Below are 21,561 nucleotides of genomic sequence, written 5' to 3'. Positions count from 1 at the left end.
GTCTTTTCAATGCAGGTTTTACAATCCTCTTTCTGGTGTTCTTTTTATCACCTCTGGTCAGATACGCCTTTAAAAACTAATTGTGGTAAAGTAATACATACTCCACACAAGCAGCCCTTCAGGCTTTAGTTCTGTTCCTGACTCTGCCAATGTCAAGATGTCTGTGCCCATCAGGCAGTTGACCTGCATTAGCCAAAAAAACAAGTGGGGTTAAGGAAGCCTTTTTTTCTCAACCTGAGGTAGACTTCTCAGTGCCTTTATAAAATGTGCAACTACTTGTGCATTTTTATCAAGAGGAAACATCAGAGAGTAAAAGCTTTTAAAATAAAAACAGTATGATCTATCTTCCAGAGCTGCTTCAGTGCTGGCTGGATATAAGAGCATTGCCTAGGGTAGTTGTTAACTGTAATCTCAGAACCCACACATGATTCTTCTGATATGTTAATTTATAGTTAGGCAAGGAGTGCTGATCTTGAAGTGAAAGTACATGGCAGCCTTTCACTTTCAGGTTATATATTCATGTAGCAAGATCTCAGCGCTAAATTGGGCAAAGTAAGTAGAAGAGCAACAGTTTGCAACGGTTAGTGTTTCAATTTTTCATTCTGTCTTTCTACCTAATTAAACAACTCGTGGAGCCCCTACTTAAAGCAAGATTTTGGAAGCTCAATACACCTCAGTGAGTCAGTTCTGAGAGATGCATTTTTACAAGAATCCACTCAGACTCCTGGAGGTATTTTGCTATCACTTGTGCCAAAGTACATACAGGTCCTAAGATTAAAGAAAAAAATGTGCTTTTATTATGAGTACACATAACCTCTGAAATAGTTTAAGCCGTGACAACATATGATCTTCAGCAAAGCTGAAGCAGAGCAAAAAGACAAAGGTAACGACCTGAGAGTTGATTCAGTCCTTTACATGTAAATAAATCAAAGAACATTCTAGTTGTTTTTCTCCTCAAATGCTTTCTTTGCCAAAATGTGACTGCTTAAGTGCTGTAGTCCCTCCTAAGATATAAAAGGAGTAGGAAATCTGGGAGTCATTGTCCCTCCAAGTTTAACTTGGTTTCAGCTCCATTAGGGTCAATGAAGAAAGAAAGGAAGGGGCACTGCTAATTTACATCTAAAGGATATCTGGCCTTCAGTGTAAGCAACAGCCAGTAATTCTTCGTTGGGAAGGTGTTCTCTGCATTTTTAATTTATTTAATTCTAATTAAGATACAAAGATCCAAAATTGCTTCAGAATGGCTTTGGGTATATTTCACTGGAGCCAAGTGCAAAAGGCGTCCAGTGTATGTTTGTATGTCTTGGATGACAAATAGCATAATATAAGAATAAATTTATATTTTTGTTTTCTACAGGAGCAATGTCTGGAGGCTTCAACTTTCAGGTAACAGATGGTTTGAACTTTGCACCTCGACAGATTTTTAGCATCACAGCTCGGACACTAGTCGTTAGCCTTGAAGTGAACAAAGGTCTCGGAGTCTTTCCAGGTCTGCTTTTAAAGATTATAATGATTTCATCTACTTGAAAAAATTTCATAATATATGGTTGTTTGTCAGATAGCTAGCTGGCTAAACTATAGGAAACTGTATCTGGGAATATGTATCTGTCTGACTTTTAAAAGAATGGTTATGTTTTCTCAAACAACATATGGCTTTATTGTTTTATAGTCTTTAAAAAATTTTAGATATGTGCATGTGCCTGAAGTCACAGAAACTGGTAGTGAAATATATAAGCACAGCGTAACAATTAATACTGCTTACCTAAACTCTGAACATTCTCCATTTAGATTTGCTTAAAAGCTCTATGTTACGTTCATATACTCAGAGGTGTCTTAGCTGGTTGCGAATTTGCATGGTAAAAGTGGAGTGAAGCTTGTGTCTGTTGGATTCTGAATAGCACATGTATGCTCACCAGATTGCTAGCTTGCTTTCTTATTGTTTGAGATGAGTTATGGAGAGCAGCACAGACTCACTAATGAATCAGGGACTAAACACTTTGATTCGTGTTTGTGCATTTGGAGCTAGTTGGATCGGCAGCTAAGTATTTTTCAAATGAAATCCTACTCCTGCAGGAGCTGATGTGTTAAGAGAGTCTCACCAGAGACATTTACTGCTTTGCATTGGTGAGAGTAATCCCTCATTGAGTTAGTAATCTAACATTAATTTCAGGACTAAAGGAGAAATTAAGTCTTCTCTCAGCAATGTCTTGCATCACACTTCTGTATGTGCAACTTTCTTTTTGCTCTGAACATGCTCTGTACAGCCAGAGAGAGACTGAGTATTGGTAGAGGTCTGTAGGTATTAAGCTGTGTTGCTCACCAGCCCAGGCTGCGGCTCCAAGGATGTCATTGCATCTTCCACAGCCAGGAGGAAATGGCCCACCTTTTGTAGGCAGGGCCTAAACCTTAATTAGATAATTACAAGCCAGCTGGGTGATAGCCATAATTCCCCCTTTTTGTTTTACAGGGTTTTTTTGTTTGTTTTCAGGAAGGCTTTACGGTAAGCAGAGACCCAATTCATTCATTCCAACTCCAGCTCACTTCCCTCTTTTGGGATAGCGGCTTTACCTTCTTTATCAAAGGACTTCTCGCTCCGGCTCTTGGCTCGGGCTCCGGCAAGGGAGTCAGGGTCATGGTCTTCAGGGTCTCTCATGAGGGTATCACATCAGGGCCACCAGATATTGCTCACCAGCCTAGGCTGCAACTCCAAGGATATCATTGCATCTTCCACAGCCAGGAGAAAATGGCCCACCTTTTGTAGGCAGGGCCTAAACCTTAATTAGATAATTACAAGCCAGCTGGGTGATAGCCATAAAGCTGTACCTTGTTTTGTTAATTTGATGCAGAAGAGGAACACTTTAGTTTCTTAAACTTCCTGAATATAAGCTGTATAAACAAAGGCTTGCAACAAAAGCCACTTAGGCAACAAAAAATGAGATTGTAGCAGCATGATCTTCTAATTCAGTCAATATAAATGGGATTCACATAAATCCACTTAGAAAGCTTATTAATCTGTGTTTTGGTGTGTAAGGTTGCCTCAGGCACCGGGATTTACAGGAATTCTATCTTAAGCCAAAGATAACGGTAAGAAAATTGTGCTTGATACTTCCATAGAAGGCAAAGCCTCTAGACTGTCTATCGGTTCTCCAGTTTGCAAAATACAGTATTTCTTTCAGCACTACAAAGCTGTATTCATCTACGCCTATAGATCGCTTAGTGTGAGTTAGAAAATTTCCTTTTTGGTGTTTAAAAATGCTACAGCTTTTTCACCTGTTCTCTTTATGATGCTTTTAAAAGATGTTCTGGAGCTGTATGGGTTTCAGCTGTACTTATGTCGTGGTTTAAGCCAAAACCAGGCAGCTCATTGTGAAGTGACTATTACAACAATGATGGTGTTAATACACATAAAAGCAATAGCCAATGTCCTGTTATATTTTATAGCACTGCAGGAAAAGTTAATTTAGAGACAGCTTGAAGGATCTTCTCTCTAGGGAAGTAAGAATTGAATATATCATGAAGAATTTGCTGTGTCTTCGTGACTGGGTATAAACTATTCTCTCAAGCATATTGTTCTGCAGTTTTATAAGAGCATGTACTGCTGTCTTCTTTTGTATTGGATATACGATTTGTTTATACAATTTATGGATTTTTTTCCGTTCAACAGAAATTTATTTTATTCAGTATGCTCAGTAAATTGACTGCTAGATATGAGTTTTTTCTTGCATATGCTAGATATCTACAATGTGAGGATTTGCTCTCATCAGGGAAGCAATTGCTCAAAGGAGGAATAAGCTGAGTTGCTCTTTCAGAAGGAAAGGCATCCTGACTTGTAGGTATCCAGAAGCAGAGCTGTCTGTATCCAGAAGCAGAGCTGTCTAAGCAGTCAGTAGATGAGATGATTCATAACTGTTCAGCAGTGATAGGCAGCATGCTCCTGCCAAAGCATTTTCCAAATCTTAAATGTAGGTGGTAAAAATGGATACCAAAATTATTAGGTACCAATAATGGCCTTGTGCTACTGCATTCTACTTGTATGGATTAGCTTGGCCCTACTCTGCATCACCCATCCTTGTGTGTCCTTCTCTCCTATCTGTTCCTTTCCCCTGTGCTTGGGTGGGGTGGTTTTGTAATCTCTCTGCTTCCATGTTTGGGAACAGTGTTCTCGCTTCTCTTTCCTTCACCTGATCTGTTGACCTTCCTTTCCCTGTTGAGGTATCAGACCAGAGCAGAGCTAAGGTTCTCAAGTTTCAGGACATAAGTGGGTGAAGGAGAAGGTTATGTTTGGGGGAGGATCTCATTTTACAGGAAAGTGTGAGAGACTTAATATTGACTGTGGCTCTAGGCTGTGTTTCAGCCTCTGCTGTGCAGTGAGTGAGATCAGGCCTGTTAGGAACGAACGAGGGCTTTGTGGCATGCATCCTCTATCCCCCTATTCCTGCACTGTGGTGGTGGTGGTGGGATAACCTGGTATGGTTATGAAAAACTGGAGTGATAACTTCCATCACTACAGTGTGACCATGTTTGAGAGTTACTCTGTCTTACTCTGTTAAGGCAATGAGGCCTGATGTATGTAAGTAGGAGGAGAAACAACTGTGTTTGCAGATACGTGTGGTAGATTAGATTAACTGTTGCTCTTAATTATGCATTCCTGACCACATCTGCTGTATGCGCAACACAAGGTTGTGCTTCCCTCTGCCTGTCACGTGAAAAAGGGAAAAGAAGAGAGAGGAAGAGGACAGAGACTTCTTGCATTAGATATAGTATGGGAGAATTTTTCTAGACCTGAGGGGCTACTTGGCTTTTCAAGGCAGTATGGAGATAGAGAGCCATGGGAAGGTAAAAAGGCTAAAACAGTATGTAGGCAGAGGTCTCATTTCATTGTAACAACTCTTGTTCAAAGTAGATGTGGTTTGAACTAGGGTACAACAACATATAAACAGGCAGAATCCTGATGTTACTAATAGCTTGCAAAATATTCCCATTCTTCAGTTTTCTTACCATATTTTTCATCTGAATATTATAGCAGGAACATGTTATTTTTGTGTTATTCCTGTACAAATGTTATCCTTTATTGAAGATGGATTGATAGTTCAGATTTCAAGCATATATACTGCTAGTATCTGAAATTATGTATTGCTACCTATAAAAGCTTGTTGCTCAAGAAAAAAAGCACATGTAACAATGGAGACAGAAGTGAGGACAGGAGGAATAGGATTATGGAAATCTAAATGATAGATTCCCCCATGATACTCTAAAAGTATCATTAAGCATGAAATTTAGTTTGCTGAGTGTATACCATGAAACCATGCATGAAAAAGACGACAAATAAAACTTCTTTTTTCTTTTAGGAAATTACTAGGTTTGGTTTTGTCACAGCTATGTCAAAATTATCTTGGTTTGACTAAATGCCAGAAAGCTCTTTATAATCTTTATAATATTTAAGCCAGAAGGTACTGCTTAGTGCGGTGCTATGTATCAAAAGGATTTTCTTACCCTTCAGTCTCTGTCCATCTTAATAATACGTTATTTCAGTTCAGGCCATTGTTTCTGTTGTGTAATGTTCTTCCTAATTTGTTTAATTCAGTGTTTATTTTTTAATTTAATTTAATGAAAATCATTTTTTTATATCGATAAAGTGTTGTTTGAGCTTCTGTTAATAATTGATTTTAGTTTGTGTGTTCACTAGAAAATTTGCTGTGTTAAGATTTCTCCCTGCCAAATCACCCTGCCTTCTGTGGGCAGCTGGGATTACCAAAAACATTAACAATTGTGACTTCAGCTGGAGTTTGAATTCAGTTCTAGACATGTTATATAGAAACAGGGCTTCATATACATGCACTACTCCTTACTTTGGATTGTTTTAGCGGAAGCTAGTATTTAGCAATTACATGTGCTGAAGAGAACTGCACTTTTTTAATTTCTGTAAAACACAGGTAAATCCCACTGATGGGCTTTTTGATTGAAAAAGCTGTTGAAGAGCTGTAACTAGAAGGTAACTAGAAAAAATGTAAACCTGCCCATCTTATAAAAGGTTATTAAAATGTCAAGTAGAACACCTAGGTGAGAGGGTCAGTTGTGCATACAAAACTTACCCTTTGGGAAATACTGCTATTGAAAATCTGTATTACTTATAATTGACGTTTTTTTAGGTTCCAGGAAACCTATTTCACGATGTGATCTGAAAGCAGTGACCAATGATGTGACCAACGCGGGAAACAGAACTATAACTTTTATGATTGTAACTTCCCCAAAACTTGGAAGGCTGATAAGAGTAAACTCTGGTAATACCACTCAGGAAGTCCTCAGTTTTACGCAGTCTATGGTAAGGATTTACTTTATAATAGCTGTTCAGGGGTAGGTTGTTACTTCAAAGAGCATCTCAGTTGCTTGTTCTTTGTCTGATCCTTTTATATCTGTTAAGTAACCAGGCATATGTGTCCTGTCAGTGCAATCACCCAGATTTGCTGTGTCATTAGATATCTGGCATCTAGTAATGAACCCAAGGGGAGCCTTTGTTCCCCTCTGCTTGGATACTAGCAGAGTCTTGGCAATTTCCACTGTTTTGCTTGTAACAGTATTTGTCAAGAAGAACTGTTCTGATGCCATTAACCAGCAGTCCGAGGTTGGAAGTCTTTAGTTTTGGCAGAAGTAATAGCCTTTTGCTCTATGAAAAGTCCAAGTATGAAATTTGTTTCAGCTGTACACAGTCCTCATGAGTATCCCCAAGAGGACATTTATTGACTTGATTGGCTGCGATATTAAGTGTTTAAAGAATCTTAACTGTGATGCAGGGTCTCATACTTGAATGACTAAAATGTGGCAGCTCATGTAACTTGATCGAAAACATTCTTTTGCAAATGAAAAGAGATGACTTATGTCTGTGTGCAGATTCTGAATATAACTATGTGCTCTGTGTGCAATAAGCTATTCTCGGAAAATGTAAGTGGGAGACATAAAAAGAGCTCAATCTCCTGACTTTGCTGGAGGAAAAATTAAGAGATTTGGTCTTAATCTACATTTACAGATTTTAGAATTGACTCTTTGATTTCGTGTAGGAAGGAATGAGAAATTCTATTGGCCAGAAATGGAAACTTGACCAATAAAACCTGGGAAAAAGGTCGACAGTTTTATTAGTTATCATCAAATTTCCAAACAACCTGACCAAGGATTGTGGTGGAATGAATCTCCACTTGACCTTTATAAATCAAGATGAACACAGAATGTTTCTCTTGAAACTGTGTTCTAATCCCGTTATGTTATCGGTCTTGTTGCAATATTTGCTGAGTTTTGTCTTACATTATGAGGGAGATGAACTGTATAATGACACTGTTCCCTTCTGTTCCTAAAATTTGTGATTTTTATAAGCATTGCATGAAGCAGTTTAAGCATGTTTATATAAGAATGTCAGACAGAAAATCTTTCAGCTACAGTTTTGAAGTTTTATTCATTTTGCCTATGGATATGATCTTCACATATATTTATCAGACAGTGCCATGTGAGAACATGCCGCTTATTCTCTATAGCTTTAGTTCTTAGTAATGCGTGGCTAACTTTCCTTTGAACTTTGTATATTGTGCAAGGATTTGAGCTCCAGTAACATGTATTCTTTTCCTCTCTGTCAGAGGTGTTTGTATTGGCCATTTTCACTTCAAACAAGTAGAGCCAAGTGACTTATTGCAGATAGAATTGAAGTATGCTAATCAGCTTGCTGCATATTCTGGTAGAGAATGAGGTGTAAGGGAGAGAAAAGGGATCCTAAATGAACTTTCACTGTCTAGCATGTTGCAGCCACATGAAGTTCAATATCAGTGAGAAAATGACATTGGTATTACATTACAAACATATTTGTAATGTAATATTGTATAAAAAAATATTGTATATTCTCCATATAATGGAGAATACAACATTCAATTTGTTTGGTCGTAAGAGGCTTGTAAATCTGATTTGAATTGAAAATATTTTGCATTAATTTAGTTCTTTGGGTTTCATTGACTTACTCTGTGTTGTGGAACTTGAAATTTCCACTTCTGGAAAGTACTATGCAGCTAGCTTATGAAAGTAGTTAGCACTTTCGCTATGTCACTGAAATCTTCCTTATGCCCTGTGGTTTATTGCTTTGTTGCCAAAGAAAAAAAAAAATGAAATTACTGTTGCATTCCAAGAAATTTTTTCACGGACAGTTGTTGTTCAGCTAATATAAGAAAATTATGTGCACGTTAAGCACACTTGAATAATGCAGTAGTTTTCAACATGATGTTTGAATTTTTTTCTCTGCCAGTACTTTCTGTGGTATCTTAGAAGTTTTTTCATCTTGCAGCAAGCCACAATGTCTTCATTTTATTTATAGTCATTACAGAGGTCAACATAGAAATCCTCACCATTTCCATTCTCTTCTCAGCCCAGATATTAGCATGGGCGTGCAATTAAAAAAAAGACAACCTACTAAGATTGATACTAAACACCAGTGAATTTAATGGATGCGTATTGTGCCTGTTCTTGTTAAAAAAAATTGTTTTCTCCAACTTAAAGTCCTAGAGGCATTCTTTGGCAAGTTATCCTGAACCAACACATCCTTTTATTACCAATTTTGTCCGTTTTGTCCTATAATAGCCGTTAAGAATTAGATCAGTATAGGGAAAGCATAAACCTGGAGATGTTCATATAGGATCAGAATCCTGTCTGTGTTCAGACACATCAGTCTGAACTTTTTTAGACGATAAGATGGGATGGTTTTGAGGCTGCTGAGAAAACCAACCCTGAAAGCACTGTTTCCCTAATGACCGCAGTCGGGGCTGTTGCAATAGTTTCAGGATTAGCATGCTGTGTAGTCACAGCTCAGACCCTGTACTGCTAAAGTGCTTCATCCATGATAGCAGCAGGGGATTTTTATTTTCTTTTTTCACACCTTTCAAGCATATGTGGTGGGAATGTGTGCTAATGAGTTCCTTCAGAGTGTTTGCAAGCTGTGTAGAGTATGTCACAAATAGTAAACTTAGAACCGGCACCGTTTCAGACAGGGATCTCTTTGGTAATTGTAAACTAACACATGCAAGCCAGGTCAGTAGTTGCCTGGGAAGCTGCCAAGGATTTAGTAGGTATAGCTGTCTTCTCTCCAGGTCAGTCATGAATTATCAAGCAGACCAGATGCTGAATCTACGGGATGAGATTTATAAGTGTTCTATTCTTGTGGTTATTAGGTATCCTATTGTAGTTTCAATGTATTACGGTATTGATCTTAAAGTTTGACCATAGTTCCAACTGATAAGAATCCTAGTCTGAAAATACTGCCTTTTGCTTTGGGGCCTAAAGAGATAAGTGGTTGTATCTTGTATAAGTCTGTGTGTGTCTGAAGATTTACTGCAGTATTCTGCTTTGAAACTTGAATCCTCGTGGTGGGACTGACAGGATTCTCTTGAATATGATGATCTGCAACGTCAGTGAAAGCAGGTGTAGGACGAGCCAGGTTCTTTCCTGTCTTGTAGGAATCCCCTTCGTGCCATGTTGTAGAAATTTTCCACTAAGTAATCCCATCAGCTCTTCGGTTATAAATGAGAGTATATTTCAGTGGTCATTGTACCTCTGTCTGGTTTCCGTAGTCTCTTAGCAATTATCTTTTGCTATTCACCATGAAACACCTTACCAAAGTCCTTTTCAAGCCTCCAGTCTTTCGTATGCTTTTTCATGACAATGAGTCCAGCCATGCTGGTATCCTTATAAAGAAAAAACCCTAGACATAAGATACTCTGATTCACTAACGATACAGTCCAGCTGAGCTCCTGTGTGCCAGTACCATTGCTAGTATGAGGTAAGTTTCTCAATGTTTTGTTATCTCTGTTCCTTACCTAAGGCCTGTACTAAGCATTCATGCCCAGTAATGTTTCATCTGTCTTCAAGTATGCTTATCTGGCAACATAGAGTCCATCTTCAGAAAAAGAGAAATGTAAAGTAATCCCAATTTAGGTGACATATACACTGTGTATGGACTAAGGTGCAAAGGCTTTTCTTGAACAATGTTCTGAAGACTTTTTTGGTTTTGTCTCTTTACACTTTTGTGTTTAGAATTATTCTCCTCTTATACCTATGGCTTTTCTTTACCCTAAACAGGTGGATGAAGGCGTGATCATGTATGAGCACTTACATGCCGAGTCAGCTGGCTGGAGTACAGAAGATTCCTTTACGTTTACTGTCTTCTCTCCACCATCAGCTCTGGACCTCCAGGTGTTCCATATTGTCATTTCATATGAAATTACCAGGCATGACCGGAACAGTCATCTTCTGGCAAATACGGGTAAAGATGCTATACTGTTTGGGCTCTAAACTGATTTGGATCTGTCAGGGTTCCAATGAACAAATGTGGAAAAGAAAGGCTGCTTTCTCTTTGGTAACAGACGACCAGAATGCTTTTGTCACAGAGTGCAGTGTAGATAGTGTAGTGTAGATAGTAGCTTGAAAAATTGCATCATTGTGTCCTTAAAAATGATGTTTACTACCTATGTTTGATTCTACCTACTGCTGTAGTGGGTATTCTCCATTTCACTGTAACAGTATGTGAAAACACTGTGAGAAGCTTTAGCTATAGGTATTTCTTTAATCTTAAAGAATGCATCAATAGAAAATCATGTCTCTTATATGTGACTGTACTTCAAAAATAGTGTTAATATGTATTTTTAGCCATGACACATGGAAATCAAGGGTACCATGAGGGAGAAACTTTTCTGAGCATCATCAGTGTTTGATATCTAGTTTCTGAAAGGTTGCAACTATGAAATAGTTTCTAAGATTCTCTTTTACTTTCTGCTAGGTGTCATAGTCCAGGAAGGAGGAAGAGCATTAATCAACAAAACAAATTTAGATGCATCAAATCTGTTGATTAAGCTACCTGATGTACAGCGTTCCTTGTATGAAGTCTGGTATCAGGTTGTATCTTTACCCCAACATGGCATAATTGTTGTTGGAGAAAGAAACGTTACCAAAGAAAAACCTAACTTCTCCCAATACATACTGAACAAATTTGGAATTGTCTATGTACATGATAATTCTGAATCGCTTAATGACAATTTCACTTTTGCTGTTTGGTTAAACCTAAAGAGCAAGTCTGCAACAAAGCCCAATAGCGAAGTTTTAGAGGAGATGTTTAATATCACTGTTGTTCCAGTGAATGATCAAGCTCCAGAACTGAAAACTAAAAGGCTGCACTTGGAAGTCCTGCAGGGAGATATGTCAGTGCTGGGGTCAGAGAATCTGAAAGTTGAAGACCTAGATAACGCCCCAGCTGAGCTCAAATACACTGTTGTTAGTAACCCCAATAATGGTTATTTAGCAATGAAAAGCAATCTCAGTGTCTCTATAAAGGATTTCACACAAGCTGATGTCGACAGTCGTGAAGTTTGGTTTGTTCAGGATGGAAGTCCATCTTCTGGAGTGTTTTATTTCAGTGTGACTGATGGTAAACATCGCCCTTTATACAAACTATTCAGTCTTGAAGTCATACCAGTTGCTCTTGTCCTGGTCAACCTTACCAATGTTGCACTTCCACAGGGCCAGACATCTGTCACTATTACTAATGTGCAGCTTTCAGCTGTCACAAATGGAAAAAGCACTAACATAATGTATGAAATAACTCAGCCGCTCAAATACGGGCACCTGATGATGGGAAATGAGCAGGTTACTAAATTTGAGCAGGCAGATTTGTGTTCAGGAAGGCTGTCTTACCACCAGACAAATCTCACTGCGTCCAAAGAAGTACTGGAGTTCATGCTTTTCACTGCAGAAAGCAATCTAACAGGACAAGTGCTGAACATCACAGTGAAGCCTTTAGTACAAGTTGTACCTGACATGCAGATTTCAAATCAAGGAGCTTTTAAGTTCAGAAGTAGTGACCTGGATGCTTCTGAGCTAGCTAATTTGACAAATAGTAATCCTAGATTTGAAGTGATAGTGCCGCCGTCTCATGGAAGGATTGTAAAGAAAAGGTTCATGAATGATGCAGTGTTTGAAGATATTCAGACGTTCACCCAGGCTGACATTGATAGTGGTGTTGTGCTTCTAGACATAGATACAAATATGACGGGCATTGATCTCCTAAATGACTCGTTCACGTTTATACTCAGGGCAGATGCTGTGCAGCCTGCTGTCGGCTGTTTTCAGTATTCCATCGTGCCATATAGCCCTCTGCTTGCGCAGGGTTTTACAGCCAAAGTGCCTTTGATAACCAGCACTACCACTTCAAAGATTCACACTGCCTCAAAGCATGAGGCATCAGCATCCTCTCAGAATGAAGAGCCTACAGTAGCACCACAGAAGACTGGACCAACCATGTGGCCAGGGCAGAATCGCTGGGGAAATCTACATGAGGAAGGTCCATTGCTAAATCTGGCAGTGGGAACAAGTGGATCTTTGGGGACTAAGACCACAACTGAGGTTAATGCCAGGAGTCCCAGAGAGCAAGCAGGTGAAAGCAGCAACCCTTGGTACGTCATTATCCCCCTGGTCCTGGCATCTGTGCTGCTCATTGTTGCTGTTATTTCTGTGTGTGTTTTGCTGATGTGTCAGAAGAAAGAGAAGACAAAACCGCTCGTCAAAAGTCAAACAGATGCAGTCCTCAGTAGTCCAGATCGACCTCTGGAACGGAGCTTGACTGTACCCAGTGTTACAGTGACTCCTCTCCTGAAGGGGGTTGAGAGAAGTACAGCCTCAGCATTCATGGCAGTCAGACATGAACAGCTACTTCCTGCAGTGCTTTCTCCGACTGTAGAACGGTCTCTGCAAAACAGCTGGTTAAACCTTGATCCTGAAATGATCCAGTATTGTCGAAGAACAAACCCAACTTTGAAACGCAATCAATACTGGGTGTAGTTATGGCCAGTTTTGGTCATGCTAATTGATGTGGAATGGAAAAGAGTATGCATTGTGAACTTACAATTTGTTCTTTAATACACTAATTTATTATACATCAAACAATGCACTGCTTGTTAGATGAAACACAAATACCTGTGAAATAATAACAATAAAAATCTTACTGATTACAGTGGCCATAAAATGGGATTTCCGGTTGGTACTTCAGGAAAATTCCCACTTAATAAAGTGCAGAATTTGGCCTGGTAGTTTTTGAGTGCACCCTGTGTATGCAATATCTTTTAGTTTCCGTGACAGGAAAATTATTATTGATTATATTGATTATGTTTTTTTAATAACAATTACTTTTTTTTCAAGAACTAAGTTTGCTATAAAGGTCTTGCATTATTTTCTGAACCACTACTTCTATCTGAGGAACTTTCAACGGTTTCTTTAAGTAATTGCCAAGGTGCTAATCTCAACAATGTCATTTTGACCTGAAGACTGTTCAGAGGGCAGAACTAAAGAAACAAAGCTGTGATTATTTTGACAGGTGTTCATCTGGATCACTGAACTGTAAATCTAGAATTCAACTCAGCAACAATAAATACAGCAGTGACAGTATACAAGGATTCTGGTAAAATACTCTTACTGCGAGGTGTTGTTGTTCTTTAGTTTTTCTTTTTCCTCATTTGACACTGAACTCTAGCCTGTAGTGTCTGCAGACTGGTAAAATGCATCCATGACCTCTAATCCACCTAGCAAAAACTGTGTATCTGTCAGTCAGCCTGTCTGCTGAATTATCTTTAGGCTTAGGTTATGTCTGGAAGTGCATGTCAAAATTTCCTGCTCCTGACAAAGGGCTGAATTCTGCCTTCAGTGAAGCAAGCACAACTCCTTTTGGAGTCTGGGTGTTCGAGAAGATGACAAGACAATCAAATCCTCTGCTGCATACTACCGTGTATTGTGGAGCAACTGACAGAAACAATCCTGCGAGGAAGTACATAACCCCTTCTGAAGTCTCACGATTTATGCTTCCTCTGCCAGAACACTAATAGATGTGCCTTACACGCTGTGTAACAACTACCTACTCTAATTTTGCTCTGGTGGTAAAATGTGCAATAATTTCTCACTAAAGGGGATATTTTTTGAAATCCAGGCTCTATAGTGATGTTCAGTCTCCTGCTAATGTCCAGTCTTTCTTTCACTGACGACAGCAGCAAAATTCTTGTTGACTTCAGAGAACGAACTGTCTTCAAGGGAACGGTGCCATGATCATAACCAGTCTGTTACTAACCACTGAACTTGTTATCTATTTTTGTATTTTTGTACTGTTACAGCTTCTAGTTAGCTTCTCTGTACAAACAGACACTGTGCTTAGTGTCAGGATGCAGTCTCAACACTGCACTCAGTTAACACTAGAATAACATATTTGTTCGAGCCTAGGTACTGCAGTTTTCACTTTACAGAACGGGTGTATGGGCCTCAACATCCTTGGTGCTATTCTTTTCACACTACTTTGGTTTGGATTATTTTTGTTGTTGTTGTTGATTAGCTGTGTTTCTGTCATTTTTATATTTCAGTTATGGGAAGTTTTCACTCATGAGGAGAGCCTGTTGTGGAGCAGTGTTTAGATAAAAGTGTGATTTAACAGAATTTGATGGCAAGGTTCACTGCATTACTTAACACATGGAGGAAACACACAGAGGGAAAAGGGGTTAGAATCAATTTGGAATTATTTGCACAGGGACTGGAGATGCAGAAAGGTAAGGGAGACCATCCCATTGAGTCATGAGGTTCAGAAAGGACCCCCTTTGCTTTCTAAGCTCCTTCTCAGAGAGGAGTCTGGGTGTGACTGGATCCACTCCTAGTCCCGGACTTGGTCAGTGGTTTATGGCTGAGGGATTCTGTGTGTTTATAGCTAAAGGATTGCATGCACACCTGATTCCCTGTTCACTTATCTAGGGTTTCAGAGTTTCATCATGCATTATCCCAATTCACTTACCTTCCGTTTGGGCGTCCAGTGTTAGTTTGCTCCAAAGTTCGAACCCCAGGTCTCCCAAAGCAGACTCTCAGGCATCAGATTTTATAAAAATAGTTTAACAGAGTGGTTTAGCAGCAGGGTCAGCTCGAGCTAGCTGTCTCTGGAGAGGGGACCGACCCGAACAATCCCTGGGTTATTACACCCTTAGAGACTGTGCACCTACTCCTCATGCGACGGTTCAGTCTAGTATTTGGGCCTGGGGTGGTCTTGTTCCTCATCAGATTCCTTCTCTGTCTTCAGGCAGGTTGTTACCTTGTCTGATTGCAGCTGCTGTTGATGGTTGTAGCCTTGAAGCCTCTGTATCTTCTGATTTAGGCTGGGTCTGGAAGCCCTGTTTTGACTAAGCAGGACATGTTCAGTAAATCTGAGTGGAAATTTCAGCTCGTGCCCTACAGCTTCAGCAAATCTACCTGCTCGTGCTTGGGAAGTACAGCCGAGCAAACAGCACACTGAGTCGCACAGTGTTACAACTCTGAGTGATTTATTCTGTTTAAAACTTGCTTATTTAAGCTAAACAGCTAATACCTCTTAACCTGCTCAAGGGGAGATTTGCCGGGCGTGCAGCCCAGTTGCCGTCCAGGGAGGATTCACACTGGGTTCATCCAGCGACCTGTCACTGGTAAAAGACCTGGCTGGCTCAAGGAGCACCCCTGAGAGCATCCCTGCCTAAGGGGAGATCACTGCCATGGTCAGCCATGATTGTGGCGCATTTGGAGCAGTGCGTTTTTGAGAACCCGTTTCAAGGAGAGTACTACTTGTCAGTAGAAAGTAAGCAAGCCACTTCTTCAGCTGGTCAAGTTAGTGGAGCACTAGAGATATGAACCCTTTATATGCTCAACTAAAATGTGTTTGAACCCTGATGCACAGTTTTTATTTCTCTGTCATCACCGTTTTCCGCTGATGCCAGCATGAGCAGTTTTGAATCCAAGCAGTGCAGCCAGTGTAAAAGGCTGGGGTGTTCAGGCGTCCCAGGTGGACCGCTGCAGATCTGTGTTGTAGACCTTTGCTGCTTTTCTAAAGAAAATCTTTGGGACCGTTTTTAGAAACTCTCAGCCATCACAGCAACACCCCAGCATCCTTTGTGGAGTGCAGCTGTATGTCTCTTGCCGTTTCCCGAAACCTCTTTTGCTGACACCAAGCAGACAGCAGCTTCCTCCAGCGCCCAGCTGTTGGCAGAGCATTGCCGCAGCCTGCGTCTGATGCCTTCTAGCCAGCAGCAGGAACTTGATCCCTTTGCACCTCCTCCAAGGCCTTACTTCAAGGAGGAGTAAGGAGTTACAATCCAACACTTTCCTGACATTTAAAGAAGCTTGTCTAGCGTTTCCCTACCGCTGACATCTTCCTGTCAGCAGCAAAAGAGGTGTCGTACTCCATTGCCTATCAGGAGACCAAGTGAGACGTCTCCGATTCAGTACCAAAATGCTGCAATGCTGAAAGCTGTTGGTGTCTGGTGACAAAATCCGCATTATGGACTCGTGACAGGCTGAACAGAAATATGGAAGGGGAATGTGTGCTTAATGAGATTTTGCTAAATGTATTGTAGAGAGAGGTGCCCAAAGTTGTGATGCTTGCTGTGTACTCGAGATGGAAGATAGGGCTGCTGCAGTGCTGTTGATGGTAAAAGATGAGACTGTGACATCACAGCAACCGAGTCAGAAATACAGCAATGCAATTAGAACTCCACAATTGAATGTTCGTTCTTGAGTTTCAGCATTTGCATGCTCTGAGCAAGAGATCGTACATGAAAAATACAGAAAAGATGGAAGAACGTGTGCTGCCTTTTTTGGCTTCAGCATAACGGGCTGAACTCTTGTTCTCTGTTTCCAGAATCCTTTTGGCTGACAACAAATACTCATTTCAAGTAGATCAGACATTGTGGCATTGTATTTGTGCTCAATTTTTAAAGCATTGAGGGTTTTTTTGTTTGTTTGTTTGTTTGTTTTTTGTTTTAAATAAAAACTGCCTAAATGTCTAATTCATCAGTGAAGTGTGCTAGTGTTCCATTTTCGCGTTCTGTTGATGCTACTGTGAGACAACTGTGCCAAACTGCCTGCCATATTATGGCATGTTTTGTTGAGAACTTTACATGGATGTAAGTATATTGTACCAGTGATTACTGTGTTTCATATGAAATGCAGAGGTGATGTTGTAACTGATAATTACATATGGATTTTGCTTTAATATCCTACCCTAAATCCCCAGTAAAAAAAAAAAAACAAAACAAAAAACAAACTGAGTACATTAACGTAAGCTTTCCATGTGGACGATAGAGAATAGTTTCTGGCAGAGGTCAGTTCATCTTGTCCTGACATAAATACGTGATATAGGGGAGAGGAGTCAACTCTGGATGAGCTGAAGTCACTGGTTTATCTAGAAGTCCAGCTTTGAGATGGTAAAAACTTACTGGGGTTAATCTCATCCTTGGTTTCCTAAATAACACTCAGTCTAGAAAATCCCCAAGAAAAATGTTTTGTACTTATGGATTCTTTTTGTGATTCCAGGAACATACATAGTTTATGGTCAGGATCTGGTTTGAATTCTTTGGTTGTTTCACTTACCCTTGAAGTTATGTGTTTTGTTTAGTGAAGATGGGGTTTGTGAAGGATGCCCTTTCTTACCAAGTAGAGTTCTAAACTGCAGCATGAAAGTGCCTTGAAAACATATGTAAAATCAATAAACTGCCTTGTTTATAATCTACACATTTGCGTTTTTGTGCTTTCTTTAAAGACTTATAAAGTACTGTGCTCAGTGCAGAAACACAGCAGGATCCCAGTGCCAGTGACAGCGTTCTTCCACGTTTTCTGATGTTTATTTTTTAAATTGCACATGTGCTGAGATCACTGTTGTGCTGTGCCCAGCATTGTGCCTCTAACATAGTGTGTATGGCCAGAAAAGGAGAGATGTTTCGTCATGCATTTACCTGGCCGTGTTCAGCACTTGAATTAATGCCACATCAAAATAAATACATTGGTTTAAACTTGCTTAAACAGGACTGCACTGGGTTTATTTCCGTAAGATTTTCTGTTATTTAACTGCACAGGCTTAAAAGATTTTAAAATACCAGATTCTTAAATGTTAGTGCATTCGTGCTGTTTTGTCACAAAAAAAAATTTGCTTTTTCTTTATCTCTAAATTTTGTCAGATCATCTTTTATTCTTGATCAAAAATATACACTCCCTTCAGCCTCACACCAAATGCATTGTTTGACCTGATTTTGATTTTTTGGTAATGAGAACTTAATCTAGTTTGTAGTCTTTCCTGTAACTCGTGATAAAGGAACCTTTTTCTTGAGACATCAGAAATGCTGGTGGCTTGGTGCAGCAGCTTCCCCCACGCCCTGACTCAGCATCCTGAGCGCAGAAATCTGCGCCAGCAGTAGCAGTGCTTAGTCTTGGGGTTGTGTCCCCCACCCCCAGCCCTCTTACCACTCAGAAAATATCGGTTTGGGAAGAGAAGAAAACAGAACAGGAATGGTCATAAAACTTTTATGTTTTTCCTTTTATTAAAATATTAGTAAGGACCCGCTACAACTTCTGCTGCAGTAGCCTGTTACTACCTGCAAGGCCAAACTCAGCAGTGCATCTACTTAGCATGTCCTGAGCTCCAGGCCTTCCTCCTGCTTGCACCATTTTTTCCAAGTCAGTCCTTGTGATGTTATGTTGAAGTACATTCTGTGAATATTTTTAAATGGGCTGAAAGTAATTGTCCTGGCGTATTCAATGGAAACTCTGTTAATTTATCTTCACTCGTTTCAAGCTAAATAATTCCTGCCAGAGCTTGCATATCCCAAATGCAGTCCCAGAACAAAATGTTCTTTCATTGCAACTGGTGAAATCCATAGTTTCATGTCTGTTTGTAAGGAGACTCTGTATGGTGAAATGCTTGCTTTACATGATCGTTTCCTCATTTCATCTTGCTGCTTGGTTATTTTTGTGGCAATGCTTTATACGTACTGGTAACCACAATTTAGACATGAAACTGTTTGCAGACTGAGGTTTTAGCTGCGAAACCTTTGCATGGCATCACAGAGAGAGGAGCATTCACTGAGTAAAAATGAAGACTGAGTGGATTGAGCATTGGTGCGGGATGGTACCGAGTGTCAGAACTTCCCGCAAGAACACAGGCAATAGATCAGAATAAATATGTGCAATTTATAGTGTGTGACTCATCACAGTGATTTGCTCCAGCTAATACACTGTACAACTTCATCTTGCAGAGCAACTTCTATGTATGGTGCATGAAAGTTCATTGATGAGGAAGTTCTCGAGGCAATAAAAAGTAATTGGAGGAATCAAAAGGTCATATTTCATATACAAGTACATGTTCAAGTATGTATAAATTAAATGGAATCTGTAAGAGAGAGGCACATAGGAAGTTGGTTTGAGACATGCGAAGCCACCAGGGGAACTGCTTTGCTAGCAGGGGGTGAGGAGGAAGAGGCTGGTTAGAGAGGCAGGACAAGGTGGGAGGATGGGACAGAGACAAGCTCTCTGCGGTTAGATGGAGTTTCTCAAAACAAGGGAAGGTAATTTTGAAGCAGGCAGACCCATGGGCTTGTTTGAAAGACAAAAGTGATGAGCCATGCTGTGCCTCTGGAGAGCAGGTTATGATCCACCACACTGCATGGGAGCTCACCTCTCTACCAGGGAAAGGGAAGAGCAAGAATCCAGATGATGTTTTGTTCCCATTAGAAGGGAGAGTTGTGCTTAAGTGGGGTGCCAAGACTTTGAAGCTCAGTTTGCATTTTCTTCTGATTGCAGGTGGCAGGAGATCTAGTAGGATTAAATCTCCTATGGCATGGACATTTTGAATGTTGACTTACAAAGGTGGCTGCCTGTCCAGTTGTGAGGATTAATCAGATCAGATCACTAAAATCCTTCTGTATATAACCATCGCCCAGCCTGGCTGAGCCGAGTTGCCTAGGGTGTAACTCAGACGTTAAAGCCTGCTGGCATGAATATTGCCTTAAAAATAGAGCTGCAATGTTCCCAGTGTCTTGGTCAAAAGCAAAAAGGAACAGGGTGAACTTGCCCAAGGTTTTGACTATTGTAATCGCAATTAAAGGTTAATGGTAAATCTAGTTATCAGGAGACACTGAAAGGTGTTTATGAGTAAGGCAACAGAGGTCTTGGTTTTGAGCACTGAGCTAACTAATGCAGACAAATATGGACCTGAGCTTAGTCCTTAAAAGAAATGAAAGTAGCTTGAGGATTGATCTCATTTACACATGATTGCACAAAATACTGTTGAAGAGCAGCTCTAGGACTAAGATTAGACCAGATGCAGAAGTAAGCATGAGTGGCACAGATCAGCTAGAAGAACAAACAACTGCTTACTTCGTAGCATCTCTTAGTCAATCTGTACTGTCCATCCCAGGTCTTATACACTGCTAGGAATGCTGCAGTATAACTATCAGTGAGACAAGTTGTCCATTTGCTCCTGGTTGTAGGACTTAGGTTCATTTAGTCTTCTCTATTGTGCTAGTTTCTGGGATTCTGAGATGTATCCTCGGCAATCCTTGGCTCCTAGTATGGCATCTGCCCTCAGAAGCCCAGTGCTTCTGTGTGCTGCTGAAGAGCCAACGGGGTGGTGATGGTCGATCACCATGGATCTGTCATGGCCTACTCTAATCTGAACCCACAAGTTAAGCTTACACACATATTATACCCATTTCCATTTCACTGGTTCCCCAGAAGGCCTGAAATTTTCTAAAACGGTGGGTGCATGATGATGGAATGCAGTGATGCCGCAGCTTGGGAAGCAGCTGCTTGTTTCCCCGACACCCAGCTCGGCTGCAATAGGCGCTGTGCCAGGCAGACCTCGGTCATCTGGCAGGCTATTTCTGGTCAAACCAGGCTGTTTCAGACAGAGGGCAAGAGCCTTCACTCTGCCAGGCTGCTTCAGCCATCAGGGAGAGATCCTCTCTTGCAACTTGATGAGTGCAGCTGCAGAAGAAGGAGCTGTGCTCAGGGGCTGTCGTGGTAGCGGAGCTCTGCTTTGGCTTTGCTGATTCCCCACTTCCACCCTGCTGGGAAATTCTCAGGCTGGCAGCTGTGAGCAGAGAGGGCAGTACTTTGCTAAGAAACCTAGACATAGCCATGTTCCTCTTTAGAGTTCTAACTTCCTTTTTTAAATTAAAAAAAAAAAAATAATTCTTTTTTAAGAAACACAAATTCAGAAAAAGAATATGTAAGCACATACGTGTATCAGAGCCTCTGCCAGGAGCAATTGTAATAGCTTAGTTGTAAACAGTGCATCACCTCCCAGGCGTTAGAGCTGAAATCTCTATAGGATGGATGTATATACTTGAACCCAGCTTTGCCCATCACCTCGGTGACAATTTATGTCGTTGTCAGCTGTGGATGCTGTCATTTTCTTCAAACAAGTCTGACTACCTAGGAGATTCACTTGTCTCTGTTATGGAACTGTTACCTGGTTTAATGCTCACTGGTCCTGAGCCACCAATACACGTTGCTTTAGTTTCATAGAATCATGGAATGATTTGGGTTGGAAGGGAACTTAAAGATCATGAAGTTCCAAACCCTCTGCCATGGGCAGGGACACCTTCCCCTGAATTGGGTTGCTCAAAGCCTGATCCAGCCTGGCCTTGAACACTTCCCAGGATGGGACATCCACGACTCCTCTGGGAAACCTGTTCCAGTGCCTCACCATCCTCAGAGTGA

General features: G+C 40.5%; 1 protein-coding gene across 1 annotated transcript in view; it reads left to right on the top strand.

The window, feature by feature from the left end:
- Nucleotides 1–12,855, top strand: part of LOC104382096 (chondroitin sulfate proteoglycan 4-like) — a 48,688-nt gene extending 35,833 nt beyond the window's left edge. The window contains exons 8-11 of the mRNA XM_086629290.1: nucleotides 1,358–1,489; nucleotides 6,150–6,322; nucleotides 10,105–10,288; nucleotides 10,802–12,855. Coding sequence (XP_086485416.1) covers nucleotides 1,358–1,489; nucleotides 6,150–6,322; nucleotides 10,105–10,288; nucleotides 10,802–12,855 — 2,543 coding nt within the window. The remainder of the gene's footprint in view (nucleotides 1–1,357; nucleotides 1,490–6,149; nucleotides 6,323–10,104; nucleotides 10,289–10,801) is intronic.
- The last annotated feature ends 8,706 nt before the right edge of the window (nucleotides 12,856–21,561 follow it).

This window comes from Tauraco erythrolophus, chromosome Z, assembly GCF_009769465.1.
Source record: "Tauraco erythrolophus isolate bTauEry1 chromosome Z, bTauEry1.pri, whole genome shotgun sequence".
Classification (NCBI taxonomy): domain Eukaryota; kingdom Metazoa; phylum Chordata; class Aves; order Musophagiformes; family Musophagidae; genus Tauraco; species Tauraco erythrolophus.
This window is presented reverse-complemented; position numbering and strand designations above follow the sequence as displayed.